Raw genomic sequence first — 21320 nt, 5'->3', positions numbered from 1 at the left:
GATTTGGAGTTCCACCACCCAAACGGGAATCGTTGTATACCTAACACTGAATACTTTGATACGATCACCAGAACCCAGCTGTGCGCGCAACTAACGTTATTAATTAGGAAATGACTGTTTAAATTGAGAAATATTGAATTTGCCTACTTTCCTAAAATACGCATTAAATTTGAAATTACTTTCTTTTTTATTAATTTCTCATTCGTGGACTTGTGCAAAACCTTTTTAATGTAGATATTTCTTGGCTGGAGTTTTGTCCCGCGATAAATAGTAAGCTTTCGTTCTTGTCATCAAAAGTAGTAAATCAAATCTATTTTTTAAAAAAACCTTCAAAAGGTAACACTTTTAACCCTTTTTTGGGGAGTCGTTCAACAATTTTCATTGTGGATTTAAATCTTTGTAGACAGAATTTTATGTGATTTGATGTTTACGGAACGAGTCAACTCTCATCTCACCGACTTAAAATTTAAATTTAAATTTCACCTCATAATATTGCCGAGAAAATAACCAGTAGACCTGTTTTTCTGAAAAAATAATAATTGGATTAATAAAATAAATAAAACAAAAAAATATCAATGATATATATTTTATAACTTAAAAGTCGATGCTCCAACATTTAACTCTTAGTTGTGTTACATTAAAACAACTGTTCTAATTTTTTTTAATGATAACGAATACTTTTAAAATGTCAAAAAAATGTTTCATTTGACTTTTTAAATAATTATTTTTAATAAAGCTTCAAGCTTTACCCATGTTTCCTTCAATGTCATATTCACAAAATTGTTTTATATAAAAATGTATTTTTTATTAACTTCGAAATTAATGTATTATATTAAAGTATTATTTAACTTGTCAAATTTATTCGACAACGTGACTTGTATTCAACTAATTCATTTAAAAATATCAGACTTGCTCCATTGTTAGTCTACAAGGCTATTTACAGTATTCAGTATAATTAGCTCACCGACGACTCTAAAATGTTTAAAGATGTGTTTAAAATAATGCAAATTATAAGAGAACATCAGTCGGTGAGCTTTATTAATCTTACCAAAATGTATTTAAATGCGCTCCAACGTTACGTAGAACGCACGTATCGTAAGAACTTGGAACTTAATATTTGTAAAATTTAATTATCTTGTAAGGTTGCCAAATACTTGCATTCACGGCAAATGCACACTTCAACTTAATTGATATTATTTTACATTACTTTACGCGGCGTACCACGTAGGTGAGAAATTTTTGAGAAATTTGTTTGTTGAAAAATATCCCGCTAAAACGTTTTAACAAGTTGTATATTGAAACATAAAAAAAAAAGATATATATACTTTATTATATATAATTTATATTAAATGCATCTTTATAGCGTTCTTATAAAACACTAAAATTTGTTTTGTTATTATATCGCTTTATACGTAGGGATCGTCGCTATTATTAATTATTATATTTTTAAAAAGATCAGTCAACTTTTTTACTCTTAGTCAACGACAACCTTTTAATAAAACATTCCAAGTGGTTCAATTATGACAAAGTCAACCATACATCTTTTATTTGTCTAAATTGCACTTAAATTATTGTACTAAATTGGAATAACATTAAAATTGTAGTCTTTTCGCTAGTGAGCCTCCATCAATGTTGTCCAGGAGTTTTCTTTTCAAAGACGGCTTTTCCACCTCTAGTTTTGAAATATTCGAAGGCATCGGTAACTTAGGGCCGACCGATGGCGCCGGTTTACTACTGCAATAGGCATAGAACTATTTAGTTTTACAAACATCCAAGAAATTTATCAATGCAGGACACATGATTAATAAAATATTTCATAAATTGTAATTAGAATTTGGAAAAGTCATTGTCGTATAAAAAAAACATATCGATCAGTTGTAGGTACTGTCATTTATAATAATTATACGCTTAAGTGAATGCACATGAATGTCTCTTCAGAGTATTTTTATATAAAGTAGACGGTGCTCAAGATGATTTCGTTACATTACTTATATTTACAGTTAATTATACACGTTAGTTTTATTTCACTAGGTTGGCAGCCCACAAGTGATTGCCGGAACCCACAGGTGTGACCCATCTCGCGACATGAAGACACAGTCGAAATGTAATATACTTTAGAAAGAATTATGGATTATAGGGTGCTTCACACATACAGAAATAGGCAAGACATAGGTAAAGATTCTTGCGAGCGATTTTCCTACCATCAATGATGTACAAACCTACATATAAAAGCGGATTTTGATTACACGAAATTTTTCCTGTTCTGTATCCTGAAGTTTTTCCTGAACTCGTTACAGCGATATATATTTTATTCGTTTGGAAAACTTGAAAACTGTTGTTGGTATGAACCCTATCATATTCGCATCAAGCGATACGAATACTGACCGAAATACCTAAGTTATTTTTTGCCCGCTGTATAGTACTTATTTATCAATGAAAATAGCTTACCTAAAATACGCCATTTGCAAGGCCTGCGTGCAATCACATCGATTTGGCGGGTACAGAGCTAAAAGGCTCTCCAATAAAAATATAAGATCTTCAGACGCCGCACTGAATATATGCCGTAGTTCTTGAGCGGGAAACAGCTTGAATTGCACATAATCTGTGAGAGTCTTCATACCCTGGAATAAGAGCGAGGAGTTTTCTATAGTGATCTCTCTGTAACTAACTGACTATGAACCCAAGGGCGGATCCAGCTTTGGCGCCAGGAGGGGGTCACATAGTCAAATATTCGATGTGTTCATTCCGCCATCATACAAAGTTATTGTATTATATTAAATTAATTAAATATTGAAGGTATGCAGTTACAAAAAATCTGTATGGTGACAAAATATATAAATAAAATCATTATGTTCAATTAGTGGTTCACCTAAGTCTTGGAAGCAGCTCAGGGGGGGGTCATGACCCCCATGACCCCCCCCCCCCGGATCCGCCTTTGTATGAACCTACCTATCCTACTAATTGTGATTTTTTTAACAAGTTTAACGTGATCTACATTAGCGATATCGCGTTTTAACTTGATATGCGCATTATCCTGTATACCCTGTATACACAGTTAAAACAGTTCTAAATGTTTTCCGACTTCATTACAGCGATCTCACTGTCACAAAAGATATCAAACACACATTAAACTCTGTGTTAGGTCTAGATGGAAAAAGCAGCTACATCGGATTTTGTCTGAACTAAGCAGTAGGTGAGTAATAAAAAATACTAAAACATAGACAATGCTTAATCTGTTTATAGTCTTAAATAATCATCAAACAGTACTTACAGGCCAGTTTTCTTCTGTTGGTGTTCCGAACACTTGGAATATCCTAGAGAGCTGATCTAAGTCTGATTCGCCAGGTAAAAATGGAACTCTTAAAAGCAATTCTGCTAAAATACATCCAACAGCCCACATATCCACACCCGTTCCATACTGCCTCGCTCCAAATAGTAGTTCTGGAGCTCTGAAATTAAAGGACCTCTTGTGAGTCTGCGCGGGTAGGCACCACCGCCCTGCCTATTTCTGCCGTGAAGCAGTAATGCGTTTCGGTTTGAAGGGTGGGGCAGCCGTTGTAGCTATACTTGAGACCTTACAACTTACATCTCAAGGTGGGTGGCGCATTTACGTCGTAGATGTCTATGGGCTCCAGTAACCACTTAACACCAGGTGGGCTGTGAGCTCGTCCACCCATGTAGCAATAAAAAAAAAGTGTATTCCATTTACAGTTTCAGACCACGATCATAGCACATTAGATTTATTGAGGTTTGCATTCGAAGGAAACGTCCATAGCCTAGTATACAAGACGCCCGTTTTATTCATACCGTGTGATATGACTAAGCCAGGATTTAAATCTTGAGACTGCCCCTACCAATTTTTTTCAAACATCAAACACGGTCTTAATTAATGAATGACTTTCACAAATAATATAAATAAATGAGGAATTTATTCATTTGCATAATTGTTTTTGGTATTGAGCGCCGATAATTACCAACATCAGTTCACTATTCTCATTCCCGTCGCGATGCCATAACTAGTTCCAGTTTAAAAAAAAAAAAAAAAATCGTTTGAAAAATAAATAAATAAAAGTAATCGAAAGTTGATCATTGAAATAAAATCCAGAATCGATAATAATAGAATAGTGGACTCAAAGGAATTGTAATCGTCATGTTGTAAATCGCCATACCTATACCATCTCGTAACAACTTGATGTGTGTTTATTCTTGTCGGTGATCCAAAAGCCTTGGCTAAACCAAAGTCACCAATTTTCAAAATACCTTCTCTATTTATTAGCAAATTATTAGGTTTTAAGTCCCTGTGTAATATCCAATTCTGATGTAAATATTCTAAGCCTGAAAAAAAATCTGTAATAAATAATTTGTTAAAAACAAAGGTTCAGTACCTATTTTAGTTTTAGTTTCCAGAATTGTCATATTACAGGTTAATATTTTTTTCTTTTCTTTCCTACCTAAGCTGATGGTCTTGAGAGACCATATCAGCGTCACCGGGCGAGTAGGTGAGCTCACGGGGCTCAAACTTGATGTTGTTACTAACACGAGCCCTAGCAAGAGCCGTGCTTCGCAGAATTTACCACTGGATCGGAAACGGGCCCCACTGAAAAGATCCGGCGAGAAACTCAGTGGGCTATGTCTATGGGTTAATTTACTCGCCGAGCCCTTCGTCGCAAGTGACGGGTTCGACGAGAACGATGACCGGTGCTTGGGGTACCTAAAAGCAGTTAGTGGATCGGGAGGACCCGAAATGACGTGTCTTGGGCGACGTCGACTATTTACCATTCGGTCCGCAGGATCGAGAATGTAGTTACCGACGGCCACGATGAGTGGTTTCTCGTGTCGTGCTGCTCTATCGAAACGGGTTACTGGGAAATGGTATCTTGACATACATAGTTAAAGAAAAAAAAACTTAATCATGTTCACCCTCATTATTAATCTATTAATTTCTTATGAATCAAGTTATTTGAGTTAGAACTCCGAACATCCAAACTCTAAAAAGTCTATGAAAACATTTTATATTATTTTCTGAGGACAAGTCAAATTAGCAGAAGAAAAATATGGTTCTAAATCCCTACAATTGCTATGCCTACTTATTAAAACACGTCAAACTTCAACACATAATCCTCTTTCATCATTGATCAATCATCAAGATTCAGAAGGCTTCCAAATGGAAGCCTTCTGAATTGCCCCCAAATGGGGGGCAGCGATTGTACTGTAAAAACTAAGACCTTAGAACTTATATCTCAAGGTAAGTGGCGCATGAAGGTAGATGTCTGTAGGCTCCGGTAACCACTTAAAGCCAGGCGGGACATTAGCTCATCCACCTATTTAAGCACTAAAAAAAACAAAAGTCAAGTTATGTATTACAACAATAATTTGAAAGTGGTAATTTTGTAAACATCTCATTAAATTTATTAAATTATTACTTACTTACTATTTTTATATATTTAATAGTTTATTGATTAATTTTATTCATTGCACATTACTTTCAATTATTTAAGAAAAAATAGTAAAACTTAAAAGTTTAATAGGATAATGAAATACAAGTTTTTTTTTTATAAGAGATGGATTACACTATTCATTATTGTTCTGTTGATATAGAAAAAAGAGCAGCTTTATCAACAACAACAACTCCAAACAGCATTGTTATTGTTGTGATAATTATCATTTGACATTTGGTATCACTTGATAATTATCCAATAATTTGGGACGGTTCCTTTATTTTTCCCAAATCTTAAATAGCAATTTAATATTAATAAATATTTAAAGTAGTACCTTTAAAATTCAATACAAAACACATACAAGTTTCCTAGACCCAATAAATTAACAAAAAAAATTAATTTGCCAATGCTGTGTTTGACACTACAAAAAAGTGACATGCAGAGTCATCTTACATAGGTACTAGAAGATTCAAACAGATGCAAGAATTTATGTCCCAATGTTAAACAACTTATTATAAAGTAACAAACACTTATAAAATAAAACAAAATCTTAACTGACAATGAATTTAAACTTAGAACTTTTTCACAAAACATTTGTAAATTACAAATATGAAATTTAAAATAGGGTAAGCTGGCTTTAAGCTTGGCCTACAGTAAATTTGTAGGTTTTAAAAAATACATTTGTATGTAAACTTACCTTTCAAAGTCATTATCATGTATGCCTTAACATTAGCTGGGGTAAGTACAATAGTATTGTCCTTTATTATTATTTCTAAGTCTGTATCCATAAAGTCAAACACCAGCGACACATTTGATTTCTGTCCGAATACATCTGCAAAGCCAATAATTGTAGGTTAAGAATTTTTAAGATATTAAAGTAAATAGTAATTTTATAATAGTTTTATTTTGAGTTTGTCATCTCAATGTGTATACTACTGTCCACTTTAAGTGTTCTAAATCTCAATCGTATTACTTCTGTCCTACCATTCAAAGAAGAACACATAATGGCCGAAATAGACAACAGTTGAACATATGAGGCCTGATGAATGACCATTTAATGATGGTCGTATTCTGGTTGAATACTTAGAGAATGCAGCTCCTCTTTTTCTGGTGATTAGTCACCTATTACAACACCCAAAGCTCACTTCTAGGGTGGTATTATTCTGAACTAATAGTTCACGACTGTAGGTTAGGAAATTGTATCTTCCTCGCTGCTTGATTTTGACTATTTGAATAAAATGGGTGTAAATAAATGATGTTTACTTTCTAAGCTACATCCTGTCATCTTTACAATTAATCAGATTAAAATTGAAGAAGATAAGCTATCTACGATCTCATACAATCCTTCCTACAATACATACCCAATAATCCAATTAGATTTATATGCTGCAGTTCCTGTAACAGTTTAATTTCTCTAAGAGCAGTTCTATTAATTCCGTCTTGAGCTTCGAGACGTGATCCTATCTTAATTTTCTTCACAGCAACAATTTTGTCTGTTTTTGCATCCTTTGCTTTGTACACAGTTGCAAACTGAAATTTGTGGTGGATTGTATTAGTTTAGTAGTTTTATTTTGAGGTTATAAATGACCTAGTATGTATTAATAGTCTTTATCATTGCTACCTACTAAACTCCTTATTTTATTTACCTGTCCTTCGCCCAAAAAGTCAATTTTTTCATATCGTAAAGTTGGTTCTTCCATGATCAAATAATTATTAATTCCACGTTCATACAATTTTAAAAGCAAAATTATTCATTGTTTACCACACCCTGTGAAGTAGAAATAGTTTAAATTATAATATTGATAGGATATTGTATGAAGCATTCGGAAATTTATTATTATTTCTTCTAAAGAACTGCACAGGTACTGTCAAGAATGAGTGGTTTGATTTGAATATTTTGAATTTTTTAATTGTCATAACTTTTTTTTATTTAAGGCCTGGATTGTAGTCTTTAAAGTCAATGCTGTTTTCTCTCGTTGTTTTTCAATATGGCAATCGGCTTCTTATGATAGCCTTGCTACCAGCGTCAACCTTATTATTGGCTGTCTCAAGGTTTCATACTGCAGTGTTGGCTCTTCAATTATTAGTAATGAATTACTTTTTAGTATTTTTTTCAAATTTCGTGAGAAGAAGACATAATTAAAGATACAGATGAACCTGACTAATACTATAAACGAAAATACACATATAAACGAATATACACGAAAACTATAAAAAATAGGAAACGCCGAAAATAATATTATTAAATTAAAAAAGGGTGCGTGTACTTATGTACGCGCGTAAGAAGTTATACTTTATTTTTATAAAATTTATTTCTTTTTTTTTATTATTTAAATTTTAAACAATTTGAAAAAAAAACGATTAAACAACATCCTCAAACACGCTTATTGGACATCCCTTTTCTTGACATGGTATAAATTCGGTAATTCTCGGTACGGTTCGGAAAGTTCACCTGCGACTATATTCAGACTCACCAAGTTACGTCGGTCGTATTGTAATGAGCGATTTAGTGGGCAACTTCATTCTGTTAATTTTGTGTCACGGTGCGCGCGCATCGTAAAATATAACTCTCATCAATTCTTCATAACGCGCCTAAAGAAGTATAACTTCAAAAACACGCTTAAATAGCAAACCGAATTAATAATCATATTCAGCATTTTTTATCCTGTTGATGCTGGTCAAGATATTAAAGCGAAGATAAAAAATCTTGTATTGTAATCGGTCCTCAATGCGTGTACAAATTTTCATGTTAGGCCGATGTCTCGAAGATGATGAAAATTAATTAGATTAAAGATTCCGTTACATACGAACAAATAACCGTTACCAAGCTAACAAAAGAGTAGAGAAGTTGATTTGTCTGAAATTTGCTAACAACTGCTCGAGCGCACCCATTAGGACTCAGCTAAGACCATAAGAGTAGCTGTTTTTCGGGTGAATCTACCACTGAATTGGCATCGCAACTGGCATCTTATTAGGTACTGGACCTAATAAGATCCAGCGGGAAATGCAGCAGTTCAAGGGCCACGGGCAATTTTTCGAATATAGTGAATTGCGCTTTGGCTATTGTCATCAGTAGCAATAGCTTCTTTTTTTTATTTATTACCCTTGTAGGCAGACGAGCATACGGCCCACCGGATGGTGAGTGGTTACCGTCGCCCATGGATTTCAGCAATACCAGGGGCAGAGCCAAGCCGCTACCTACCGCAAAGGGTCACATAACAATCATTCTAGTTCTTCAGACATTTCTGTATCAATTCAATAAAAATAATTCAAGTTCTTCAAACGGACATTTCTGTATCAATTTAGAAAACACACTAACTATAGACATACAAAGGTTAGACGAAAATGGCCAGCTTCAGTAAAACGGCAGTTGCAGTTAAAACTTATCAGATGCCAGCTTCGTGCAATCCACTTATGGATATATAACCAAAGCTTACTAGCAATCTACGCTAGGCGTCATTACAAATGGCGCCTTAGAAACGAATCAATACTTCATAATTATCAAAGTTAAATCCTAGTTTATTTAAGACCTCATAAGTCTTCTACTTTTTTTACTTTGTTGAGGGAGAATGGAATAGAGAATAAAAGAACTTGTAAGCTTGACTATGTATATTTTTTATTTTTTTAAAACAGATTGTATGTGAAATTACATTCCTCCTCGTAGACGTAACACTAAATGGAGTGTAGATTCCTTTTGAATATTGTAGTCTGACAAGGTGCGTCCGTCTTCCAGCTGCTTGCCAGCAAAGATGAGACGCTGTTGATCAGGAGGAATTCCTTCTTTGTCTTGGATCTTCGCCTTCACATTCTCGATTGTGTCCGAAGCTTCTACTTCCAAAGTGATGGTCTTACCGGTCAGAGTTTTCACGAAGATCTGCATGCCTCCACGAAGACGCAGTACAAGATGGAGTGTGGATTCTTTTTGAATGTTGTAGTCTGACAAGGTGCGTCCGTCTTCCAGCTGCTTGCCAGCAAAGATGAGACGCTGTTGATCAGGAGGAATTCCTTCTTTGTCTTGGATCTTCGCCTTCACATTCTCGATTGTGTCCGAAGCTTCTACTTCCAAAGTGATGGTCTTACCGGTCAGAGTTTTTACGAAGATCTGCATGCCTCCACGAAGACGCAATACAAGATGGAGTGTGGATTCTTTTTGAATGTTGTAGTCTGACAAGGTGCGTCCGTCTTCCAGCTGCTTGCCAGCAAAGATGAGACGCTGTTGATCAGGAGGAATTCCTTCTTTGTCTTGGATCTTCGCCTTCACGTTCTCAATTGTGTCGGATGCTTCTACTTCCAAAGTGATGGTCTTTCCGGTCAGAGTTTTCACGAAGATCTGCATGCCTCCACGAAGACGCAGTACAAGATGGAGTGTGGATTCTTTTTGAATGTTGTAGTCTGACAAGGTGCGTCCGTCTTCCAGCTGCTTGCCAGCAAAGATGAGACGCTGTTGATCAGGAGGAATTCCTTCTTTGTCTTGGATCTTCGCCTTCACATTCTCGATTGTGTCCGAAGCTTCTACTTCCAAAGTGATGGTCTTACCGGTCAGAGTTTTTACGAAGATCTGCATGCCTCCACGAAGACGCAATACAAGATGGAGTGTGGATTCTTTTTGAATGTTGTAGTCTGACAAGGTGCGTCCGTCTTCCAGCTGCTTGCCAGCAAAGATGAGACGCTGTTGATCAGGAGGAATTCCTTCTTTGTCTTGGATCTTCGCCTTCACATTCTCAATTGTGTCCGAAGCTTCTACTTCCAAAGTGATGGTCTTTCCGGTCAGAGTTTTCACGAAGATCTGCATGCCTCCACGAAGACGCAGTACAAGATGGAGTGTGGATTCTTTTTGAATGTTGTAGTCTGACAAGGTGCGTCCGTCTTCCAGCTGCTTGCCAGCAAAGATGAGACGCTGTTGATCAGGAGGAATTCCTTCTTTGTCTTGGATCTTCGCCTTCACGTTCTCAATTGTGTCGGATGCTTCTACTTCCAAAGTGATGGTCTTTCCGGTCAGAGTTTTCACGAAGATCTGCATGCCTCCACGAAGACGCAGTACAAGATGGAGTGTGGATTCTTTTTGAATGTTGTAGTCTGACAAGGTGCGTCCGTCTTCCAGCTGCTTGCCAGCAAAGATGAGACGCTGTTGATCAGGAGGAATTCCTTCTTTGTCTTGGATCTTCGCCTTCACATTCTCGATTGTGTCCGAAGCTTCTACTTCCAAAGTGATGGTCTTACCGGTCAGAGTTTTTACGAAGATCTGCATGCCTCCACGAAGACGCAATACAAGATGGAGTGTGGATTCTTTTTGAATGTTGTAGTCTGACAAGGTGCGTCCGTCTTCCAGCTGCTTGCCAGCAAAGATGAGACGCTGTTGATCAGGAGGAATTCCTTCTTTGTCTTGGATCTTCGCCTTCACATTCTCAATTGTGTCCGAAGCTTCTACTTCCAAAGTGATGGTCTTTCCGGTCAGAGTTTTCACGAAGATCTGCATGCCTCCACGAAGACGCAGTACAAGATGGAGTGTGGATTCTTTTTGAATGTTGTAGTCTGACAAGGTGCGTCCGTCTTCCAGCTGCTTGCCAGCAAAGATGAGACGCTGTTGATCAGGAGGAATTCCTTCTTTGTCTTGGATCTTCGCCTTCACGTTCTCAATTGTGTCGGATGCTTCTACTTCCAAAGTGATGGTCTTTCCGGTCAGAGTTTTCACGAAGATCTGCATGCCTCCACGAAGACGCAGTACAAGATGGAGTGTGGATTCTTTTTGAATGTTGTAGTCTGACAAGGTGCGTCCGTCTTCCAGCTGCTTGCCAGCAAAGATGAGACGCTGTTGATCAGGAGGAATTCCTTCTTTGTCTTGGATCTTCGCCTTCACATTCTCGATTGTGTCCGAAGCTTCTACTTCCAAAGTGATGGTCTTACCGGTCAGAGTTTTTACGAAGATCTGCATGCCTCCACGAAGACGCAATACAAGATGGAGTGTGGATTCTTTTTGAATGTTGTAGTCTGACAAGGTGCGTCCGTCTTCCAGCTGCTTGCCAGCAAAGATGAGACGCTGTTGATCAGGAGGAATTCCTTCTTTGTCTTGGATCTTCGCCTTCACATTCTCAATTGTGTCCGAAGCTTCTACTTCCAAAGTGATGGTCTTTCCGGTCAGAGTTTTCACGAAGATCTGCATGCCTCCACGAAGACGCAGTACAAGATGGAGAGTGGATTCTTTTTGAATGTTGTAGTCTGACAAGGTGCGTCCGTCTTCCAGCTGCTTGCCAGCGAAGATGAGACGCTGTTGATCAGGAGGAATTCCTTCTTTGTCTTGGATCTTCGCCTTCACATTCTCAATTGTGTCCGAAGCTTCTACTTCCAAAGTGATGGTCTTTCCGGTCAGAGTTTTCACGAAGATCTGCATGCCTCCACGAAGACGCAGTACAAGATGGAGAGTGGATTCTTTTTGAATGTTGTAGTCTGACAAGGTGCGTCCGTCTTCCAGCTGCTTGCCAGCAAAGATGAGACGCTGTTGATCAGGAGGAATTCCTTCTTTGTCTTGGATCTTCGCCTTCACATTCTCGATTGTGTCCGAAGCTTCTACTTCCAAAGTGATGGTCTTACCGGTCAGAGTTTTTACGAAGATCTGCATTCCTCCTCGTAGACGTAACACTAAATGGAGTGTAGATTCCTTTTGAATGTTGTAGTCTGACAAGGTGCGTCCGTCTTCCAGCTGCTTGCCAGCAAAGATGAGACGCTGTTGATCAGGAGGAATTCCTTCTTTGTCTTGGATCTTCGCCTTCACATTCTCGATTGTGTCCGAAGCTTCTACTTCCAAAGTGATGGTCTTTCCAGTCAGAGTTTTCACGAAGATCTGCATGCCTCCACGAAGACGCAGTACAAGATGGAGTGTGGATTCTTTTTGAATGTTGTAGTCTGACAAGGTGCGTCCGTCTTCCAGCTGCTTGCCAGCAAAGATGAGACGCTGTTGATCAGGAGGAATTCCTTCTTTGTCTTGGATCTTCGCCTTCACATTCTCAATTGTGTCGGATGCTTCTACTTCCAAAGTGATGGTCTTTCCGGTCAGAGTTTTTACGAAGATCTGCATGCCTCCACGAAGACGCAGTACAAGATGGAGTGTGGATTCTTTTTGAATGTTGTAGTCTGACAAGGTGCGTCCGTCTTCCAGCTGCTTGCCAGCAAAGATGAGACGCTGTTGATCAGGAGGAATTCCTTCTTTGTCTTGGATCTTCGCCTTCACATTCTCAATTGTGTCCGAAGCTTCTACTTCCAAAGTGATGGTCTTTCCGGTCAGAGTTTTCACGAAGATCTGCATGCCTCCACGAAGACGCAGTACAAGATGGAGTGTGGATTCTTTTTGAATGTTGTAGTCTGACAAGGTGCGTCCGTCTTCCAGCTGCTTGCCAGCAAAGATGAGACGCTGTTGATCAGGAGGAATTCCTTCTTTGTCTTGGATCTTCGCCTTCACGTTCTCAATTGTGTCGGATGCTTCTACTTCCAAAGTGATGGTCTTTCCGGTCAGAGTTTTCACGAAGATCTGCATGCCTCCACGAAGACGCAGTACAAGATGGAGTGTGGATTCTTTTTGAATGTTGTAGTCTGACAAGGTGCGTCCGTCTTCCAGCTGCTTGCCAGCAAAGATGAGACGCTGTTGATCAGGAGGAATTCCTTCTTTGTCTTGGATCTTCGCCTTCACATTCTCAATTGTGTCCGAAGCTTCTACTTCCAAAGTGATGGTCTTTCCGGTCAGAGTTTTCACGAAGATCTGCATGCCTCCACGAAGACGCAGTACAAGATGGAGAGTGGATTCTTTTTGAATGTTGTAGTCTGACAAGGTGCGTCCGTCTTCCAGCTGCTTGCCAGCAAAGATGAGACGCTGTTGATCAGGAGGAATTCCTTCTTTGTCTTGGATCTTCGCCTTCACATTCTCAATTGTGTCCGAAGCTTCTACTTCCAAAGTGATGGTCTTTCCGGTCAGAGTTTTCACGAAGATCTGCATGCCTCCACGAAGACGCAGTACAAGATGGAGTGTGGATTCTTTTTGAATGTTGTAGTCTGACAAGGTGCGTCCGTCTTCCAGCTGCTTGCCAGCAAAGATGAGACGCTGTTGATCAGGAGGAATTCCTTCTTTGTCTTGGATCTTCGCCTTCACATTCTCAATTGTGTCCGAAGCTTCTACTTCCAAAGTGATGGTCTTTCCGGTCAGAGTTTTCACGAAGATCTGCATGCCTCCACGAAGACGCAGTACAAGATGGAGTGTGGATTCTTTTTGAATGTTGTAGTCTGACAAGGTGCGTCCGTCTTCCAGCTGCTTGCCAGCAAAGATGAGACGCTGTTGATCAGGAGGAATTCCTTCTTTGTCTTGGATCTTCGCCTTCACATTCTCAATTGTGTCAGAAGGCTCCACTTCTAATGTAATGGTCTTGCCAGTTAGAGTCTTCACAAAGATTTGCATGATGATCTGTAAACAATGAAAAATTTATGAATTTTATTTTATCTCCTTTTTAAATAGAGGTTTATTGTTGCAGATGGGCAGATGAGATCACCAAGTATCAAAGTGGTTACAGGGTCGCATAAACATTACAATGTGAATATTGCCATCTAATACAGCTGCACCACATTTCAAACTAAAAAGAATGACTGTTTAATTACAAGTAAATACATATATACACAAATTTTTGTTATTAAAAATTAGAGTAGGTGTCTCTCGATTCAGGTCTCAATAGGTAAGTATATATATTTTTTAAATTTTGTATGAAGCTATTATGAGTGGTATGGTGTGGAGAGTGCTTTGTAATCCCATCAGGACGCGTGGACGTCCTCGATGGCTGAATTGGCAGGGGGATCGATTATTAAGTGCTAAGCGAGCCTTTTAGGGTACCCTGATAGCACATAGGCAGATGCGTCACGAATGAACCTACGCACTGGATATGCGACCAGCTGAGAAGATCTGGCGAAAAACTCAGCAGGCTTACGCTATGACCTAATTACGTTTTAATTGTTGAAATATTGTAGAACATAACAATGAAACCATAATTATTGTGCATTTTCAACTAGACTCATCATTTCGTCACATACGTAATAATTACTTATATTCTGCAAAATGTTGAGCAAAAAGCAAATGAAAAACACGGATCGATAAGATAAAGCAAGAAAAATTTTAATTTGTTAAAGACAAACATGGCGTTCTCCTGATGAAAATTATATGTATGTACTTGAAAATTAATGTACTCACCTAGAAGATACAATAATTTCGCTTTGTCAGTTGTATGTCGAACAATTATGAGCTTTGTTTTTTATATAAAACAAAATGGAGTAGAAAAACACCTTATTTTAACTATAAGCTTGTCTATCACGTTGCAATCCGCTGGTCTTTTAATGCGTCAGCGAAACGAGGACAAACCTTTTATACGTGGCTATTCCGCAGCAAATCAATAAACCGAAACGAACCGAACAACATCCGAAGCTTTACGAAGTTTACCGAGCTATATAGTTGTTTCTCTTTAATTTCAAAGATAAAGAGAAATAGCTGTACTTTTCTAGAAGGCACTCGTACTTTATTGCTCAACCCAAATCAGCATTGATTCTCAGAAACGGTTTCTTTGTGACGTATTCTCAAAATTATAAATGTACTTAGAAGAATCACAAACATACATATTTACCTAATAAATACAATAAATTTTATCACAAATCAGCAAATTTTGGAATCAACAAAAGAATGACGAGCGCATTTCAGTTTACAGGTTACTTTTTGCAAATTGCACTTTATTTTAAGCTTTTGATACATACCTACGTATTTTAAAATATCATTATTTCAGTAAAATGCCTACAGCTGCGAACAATACTTAAACAAACGGTTACTGATGATTTTAGGTAGAATTTAATCTAATTATTATCTTAAAATGTACATTGTAGGTCAACATTTCCATTTAGGTCTTTAGTTTATTATCATGATATCGAAATGTAATGTAAAAAAACCAAAACAAACGATTCTTTGATTACATTTGAAAGTACATATCTGTATATGGTATGTCTATTAAGAATTTGATGGATTTAATATTATACACTTATCTAACCTAGCTGTTCCCCATTTCCTAACTTGAGAACCTTAAAGTGTTGGTATTCGTTGTATTTTTAAGCCTTGTAAGGAAAATACTACCACATGAAGCTTCACGGTCAATATTATTTTTCCTAGGCAACCTGCGTTCCCATTTAAGTGGTCTGGATAGGGGGTGTCTCTATTGCAATTGTGAATTCGACCCCATTAGTCAAATTGGGCGACAGCAACATTGCTCATTAATGTTACATGTCGTTTTGAACTAAATTTAATTAGACTATTAACTTTAGTCATTAAGGCCTTTAAGGCCTAGTGTCAAATTTTAGCCCACTCACCGTTATGTTGTACAGAACATGTGAATTTAAAAGTAAGTAGTCAATATTTTTCTAGCCTTGAATGTAGTACTTTCATACATAATTAAGAGTACTAGTTAGACTTTTTATTAGCGTCAGAATCATTGCGGGATAAATAAAAAAACAAAACAATTTTATGGTATTTTATGCGGCCATTTATTTGAAAAAAATCAATAACCATAGATTATACACTTAATATATTTTCAATAACCTTCTACTAACCCTGCACGCCTGATATATTTAGATTAGTGGTGCGCAAACTTTTTTCGACAATGACCCCTTCGTTAGACAAAATATTTGGCTACCACCCCTACACAAACATCCACAATTTTTTATTTTTTATTGCCTAGATGTGTGGACGAGTTCACAGCCCACCTGGTGTTAAGTGGTTACTAGAGCCCATAGACATTTACAACGTAAATGCGCCACACACCTTGAGATATAAGTTCTAAGGTCTCAGTATAGTTACAACGGCTGCCCCACCCTTCAAATCGAAACGCATTACTACTTCACGGCAGAAATAGGCAGGGTGGTGGTACCGACCCGTGCGGACTCACAAGAGGTCCTACCACCAGTAATACGATATGTTGCGCATCTTTCGTTTTCATCAATACAAACATGATTATTTCTAACACACATTAGTTTTATTTACAATTTTAAGAAAATTCTTTTTATAAAGCACTCGGTGGTTAGAGCCCCTGTTTGCTGCGCCGAGGGTCGTGGGTCCGATTCTCACATCGGGCAAACATTTGTGTGTTGACAGGTTTGATTGCTCTTTGTCTTGTTGTTTATTAAAATGTATTTACGCATGTATATTAGTCTCAGGTACCCATCAACAGGGAATCCTAATTTGGGGTCGGATGACCATGCATTATTTATTCCCATTATTCCCCCATATTAGTCAATAACAAATCAATAAAATTGCCGTCTAATGAGATGTATGAGGCTGCGATTTTTAAATTGCTTCATCAGTGTTTGGATCTATGTTAGTAATTACAATTGGATTTAGGGTTTGAACGCGAGCGGTATTTAGTTTTTATAGCAACCATTTTGCCAAATTCAGTTTCTCATAAATATTATGTTGATGTAAATTGTATATTAAGACTTTGTCATTTTTATTTAAATGGGCTATTGGCATGCTACGAATAACAAAATTTTTGGTAATACCGAGTCTTAAATTGATTTCGAAGATTGTCATCACCAACTGAAATATAAATATTAAAAAATGGTATATCCATTTTTGTTGTACGTACTATTATAATTCCCAGAAAAATATACCGTACATCAAGCCTGGCCAACCTGTGCCATCGACGTCAACATTGCACTCCAAAGGAAAATATCTATGGTGGGAGTGCCGTATTAGGAACAGCTAAATCCACCAAAAGTGAAAAAATGGCTACCTGTAGATTGCTTGACTCCTTGCTTGATTGAATACGACGAATTACCAACAGAGTATTTTTATTATAGGTATAGATTTAATAATATTTTGTACAAAGGCGTCTCTAGCCCATATAGCAATCGTGTGCAATCATTAGCCTAGAATCCTCTAGTAAGTGTGCGGTCAAAATGGAATAATGGAATGGAATAAGTGCAAATGTAACAAAATCCTTTTCGTTGTAATGTGCTTGCGCTTGTGTAACGCAAACCCTACACCATAGGTAAAGCCGGCTCTAATTTATTAAATTATGTACCTATTGTACATATTTTTGGAAAAGATCCAGACCCAGCTTCTTCTAGCCAGTGATGAACTGCATTCCGTGATAAAGCCAAAGTTTTAAAAGCGCCTGTGAAATTACTTTTGAATAGTTTTGCATTTTAAAACTGGTTTTACAGAGTTGTACTTAGTAAACAATTAGTTTACGGAATTGTACCATGTGCTTTTTATTACCTTCATAGCATTTCACACTTCCTGTAACAAAATTAAATAACTTAATTATAATCGTTTATCTTAAGAAATTTCGATTTCACCATGACCTACTGATATTAAATAGTTTTATGAAACACTTTTTGAATGCAATTCTCTAATTGTTTAGTTGCTGTTTTTATGTTTCACCATTGAAATACCTAGGTCCTGCACATTTTGAACATCAAGTGAGAGTGCAAGATGTTTAAATCTCAAACTTCTATTTATTTTACATTTCATTTTTATACATTCAAGTTCAAGAATATTCAATAAGATTTAAGCCCTTTCATACTTCCTAAGAATGGAATATTAGAAAAAGGCTGCTGTATTTCATAAAAATAATCAGATTATCAATATTAACAAAACCTGAATACATTAGTTTAATAAGGTGAATTCTTCTTCTCGATAGTGTCACTCTCGACAGAGTGATTGTGATCGTCATGTAGTGTCGGAGGTGAATTAGATTGGTACTTATTAGTGATTATTTGATTTTATTCAAACAATTTACTGCTATGTAAATACTAAACTTTAAAAAAACTACAATGTATTTAAGGTAGGCATAGTTAATTGTGTTTTTTTGATTCATTTATTTCCCATGGTCTAGGGCCTCGTTTGTTTTCCCAATTATCAATATCCAATTTTTGTATTTCTTCATATGCAGTATCCAAAGAAACAGTTTTTTCTCTGTGAAGGCCCATTTTCTCTGCTTCTTCCTTACTCACACCTTTTACTTGTGAAAACTGATATCTAAAAATAATAAAAGGATAGTTGTAAAAAGTTTGATCTGTTATAAAATAAAACATAACAAGCAAAGGGTAGAATGATGAAATGTGACCAACAACTGTTGCACTAAATATATCAAAAACACTTGTTAAAACTGTGCAAGCTTTCGTACATTTGTGTCATGATTTATCATTGATGAATTAACTGTAGATATTCACCCACACTATTTCATTTTCATGTAATCTAATTTTTTACAGCACTGCATTCAGGATTTCACTTCTCTAAATATACTTAGTTTTCTAAACTACATCTAACTGAATCATCATGATAGCTTAGCATTATGGAAACTTTCTGTAATTTTGTGAAATAATAAATATCATTAGACAAATCACGACTCTATAATGAACCGTCAAGGATATCAAAGGCATCAATTCGGATTATATAAGTCAACTCATCATGTTTAATGATGCTTATCTTGAAACAAATCCAGTGACAAGTGGTAGTGTGATGAAATTGATCAACCAAACTTTTAAAAATTATCGACATACAAAACAATACATTATCTATAAATGAAAGCTTGATTTTGTGAAATACAAACCTAATTTGTGTCCATTCCCTCAAACCAAACGATCCTCCTACAACAAATAATATAAACGGAACACCATATCTAAAAGTTCTTCGCTTGCTTACGGCAATTAATGTATTTCGTATGTTGTCTACGCGAGCTGTAAATCCTGTTGTCATTATTTTCAGTTTATTTAAATTCTTTCCATTAATTTAAATAACCATAAAAATTTAATTAGATACTAAATACAAATAAATTCTAATAAGTTTTTTTAAAGGATTTTATGACGTGGTAACTAAGACCTTTAAGTCATGTCTTAATTTATTTTGTTATTTTTATGATAAAAGATAACATGGAGTGAAATGAAATGAAGATGATTAATTTGAGACATTAATCAACTGGGATGAAGTTAAATGAAATGAGATGTTATGGGATGAAATATAATCTTAGTAATGGTGGACATTTAAAAGTCATCATTTTAATATGTAGTAACACTACATAGTACCTATTATACTAATCTGTGACCGTATTTAAAAAAATGAATGCTAATAACACTTTCATTAATGTCTCAAATTAATCATCTTCATTTCATTTCACTCTATATTATCATTTTTCATAAAATTAAGAATATAAATTAAAATAAGACATGACTTAAAGATGTTAGTTACCGGGTCATAAAATCCCTTTAAAAAAAAAAGGAGAGTGTGAAATTTTTGGCGGGAACGCGAGGAGTGAAGTTGTATGATTTGTTTTATTTTGTATATTTAGTGTTTCTGCAGGTGTAAATGTGTAATAACGGTGGTTTACTAACTGTTTAGTATCTGTGAATGTGCACAAATGTGAAAATGGAAAATGAAACAAAGCCCCTGAACGTAACTTCTCAGGATCCTCTAAAAGTCGGTCAACTGAGAAAGTCTCAGTAAATGACCACCATTTTACTGACATATTTCGTTTCGTTTCGTTGCGTTTCATGCCATGTTTCACATTAATCAACTTCATTTAATTTCATAATATCATTAGCTTTTGCCCGTGACTTCGTCCGCGTGGAATAGCTTAGTTACTTTGGCATAACGCAAAATTTTACCCGCGACTTCATTTACGTATAAAGTGAAAATATTTTTGAATAATAGAATCTTAAGGAGCTACCAAAATCGTAACCTTACAAAATCACGCTTTTAAAACCGATTTCAAAAGAGGAGGCTATCAATTCAACCACCATTTTTTATCTATGTATGTTCACCGATTTCTCGAGAATCCTTGAAACGATTCTGATAATTCTCTTTTCCATTTTTTGTTCGCAAGGGTAGACTTCCCGAATTGCCCTATAATCATCAAGACCTGATGATGGGATCTTGGAGAAATCCACAAAAATCTATAATTTTCAAACCCTATCTTGAAGTGATTTGGCTGTTTCTTGTTATTGTTCTTATTCTTCGCTGCCGCGCACCAGCCGGCTGCTGCCTTGTACATCAATATTACGCGCTTGATCATTATTTTGCGGCGATTTTATTTTAAAACTGTGGTATCTTCTCACCTGTATATCTGTATATCTGTATTCTGTATTATATATATATATAAAAATGAATTGCTGTTCGTTAGTCTCGCTGAAACTCGAGAACATCATCATCATCATCAGCCTTTATCTGCCCACTGCTGGACATAGGCCTTCCCCAATGCCTTCCACATAATGCGGTCCTCCGCCTTCCGCATCCAACGACTTCCCGCCGTGCGCACTAAGTCGTCAGTCCACCTGGTTGGAGGACGCCCCACGCTCCTTGTACCCATCCGTGGCCTCCATTCGAGGACTCGAGAACGGCTGGACCGATTTGGCTAATTTTGGTCTTGAATTATTTGTGGAAGTCCAAAGAAGGTTTAAAAGGTGAATAAATATGAAAATGCTCGGAATTATATAAAAACAAACAATTTTGATTTTCCCTTTATGTGTTCCCCGTTGGACGGGTTTCTTTTGTTTGTTTTAAATTTATTTTATACAAAACTTTAGGTCTTTTATTTATCGATTGAGGCACTACGAAGTCTGCCGGGTCAGCTAGTACTCTTTAAAATACTCATAGAAGGTACTCATTAAAATCAACTGTGGGTAAATTTCTTTAAAATTAAATACTTATTACTCTGTTGCGGTTATTATTTTAGTGAAACTTTAACCGTTTCCACAGCGCACGTACTGGAAGCTCTCAAAAGGGAAAAAGCCCCGATTTTGAAACATTCTTCATTGGTGCTCTTATCTTAGGGTGATGTTATATAGCTTCCTCAATAAATGGGCTATCTAATACTGAAA

At 36.6% G+C, this 21320-nt stretch overlaps 4 protein-coding genes and 2 long non-coding RNA genes across 10 annotated transcripts in view; 3 read left to right on the top strand and 3 right to left on the bottom strand.

Moving 5' to 3' along the window:
- Nucleotides 1–869, top strand: part of LOC101740464 (tubulin polyglutamylase TTLL13) — an 11403-nt gene extending 10534 nt beyond the window's left edge. The window contains exon 18 of the mRNA XM_004929622.4: nt 2–869. Within this exon, the coding sequence (XP_004929679.1) occupies nt 2–114 (113 nt within the window). The 3' untranslated portion in view covers nt 115–869. The remainder of the gene's footprint in view (nt 1) is intronic.
- Cdk7 (cyclin dependent kinase 7) lies at nt 568–15963 on the bottom strand. 4 transcript variants are annotated; one of them, XM_062674554.1, is made up of 8 exons: nt 15816–15963; nt 7085–7206; nt 6800–6968; nt 6136–6270; nt 4170–4335; nt 3272–3449; nt 2449–2621; nt 568–1734 (listed from the first exon to the last, which is right to left on the bottom strand). In XM_062674554.1, exons 2-8 carry the CDS (start codon nt 7136–7138, stop codon nt 1593–1595), a joined length of 1017 nt encoding a protein of 338 aa, XP_062530538.1. In that variant the 5' UTR covers nt 7139–7206; nt 15816–15963; the 3' UTR covers nt 568–1592.
- Nucleotides 8655–14098, top strand: LOC134200866 (uncharacterized). The gene is made up of 2 exons (XR_009975958.1): nt 8655–9031; nt 13952–14098. It is a non-coding gene; the product is annotated as an uncharacterized LOC134200866 (long non-coding RNA).
- On the bottom strand, nt 12031–14781 carry LOC101740600 (polyubiquitin; the record flags this gene model as incomplete). The annotated part of the gene is given in 3 exon segments (NM_001043374.1): nt 12031–12045; nt 12048–13878; nt 14659–14781. A coding segment is annotated over 1 exon segment (1831 nt), but the record flags the coding sequence as incomplete, so codon positions are not given.
- Nucleotides 15000–21320, top strand: LOC134200867 (uncharacterized). Its single transcript, XR_009975959.1, has 2 exons — nt 15000–15166; nt 21199–21320. It is a non-coding gene; the product is annotated as an uncharacterized LOC134200867 (long non-coding RNA).
- On the bottom strand, nt 15966–19306 carry LOC101740830 (cytochrome c oxidase assembly protein COX16 homolog, mitochondrial). 2 transcript variants are annotated; one of them, XM_004929625.5, is made up of 3 exons: nt 19058–19306; nt 18264–18483; nt 15966–17742 (listed from the first exon to the last, which is right to left on the bottom strand). In XM_004929625.5, the coding sequence occupies exons 1-2, from the start codon at nt 19201–19203 to the stop codon at nt 18300–18302; spliced, it is 330 nt and encodes a 109-aa protein (XP_004929682.1). In that variant the 5' UTR covers nt 19204–19306; the 3' UTR covers nt 15966–17742; nt 18264–18299. The 2 variants fall into 2 exon arrangements, with proteins under 2 accessions (XP_004929682.1, XP_004929683.1); XM_004929626.5 differs by having other exon boundaries at nt 15966–18483.

This window comes from Bombyx mori, chromosome 21 (assembly GCF_030269925.1).
Source record: "Bombyx mori chromosome 21, ASM3026992v2".
NCBI lineage: Eukaryota > Metazoa > Arthropoda > Insecta > Lepidoptera > Bombycidae > Bombyx > Bombyx mori.
Note: the sequence above shows the minus strand (reverse complement) of the source record. Positions and strands in the feature narration are given on the sequence as shown.

Bases quoted from the DNA above. Each gene is read 5' to 3' on its own strand.
- LOC101740830 (XM_004929626.5), bottom strand. From the start codon at position 19,203: ATGACAACAGGATTTACAGCTCGCGTAGACAACATACGAAATACATTA. The intron at 18,484-19,057 runs GTTTGTATTTCA...TATTATTTTTAG, and splicing joins AGGGAATGGACACAAATTAG to ATATCAGTTTTCACAAGTAA.
- Cdk7 (XM_062674554.1), bottom strand. From the start codon at position 7,138: ATGGAAGAACCAACTTTACGATATGAAAAAATTGACTTTTTGGGCGAA. The intron at 6,969-7,084 runs GTAAATAAAATA...CACAAATTTCAG, and splicing joins ACTTTTTGGGCGAAGGACAG to TTTGCAACTGTGTACAAAGC. The intron at 2,622-3,271 runs GTAAGTACTGTT...CTCTTATTCCAG, and splicing joins CAACAGAAGAAAACTGGCCT to GGTATGAAGACTCTCACAGA.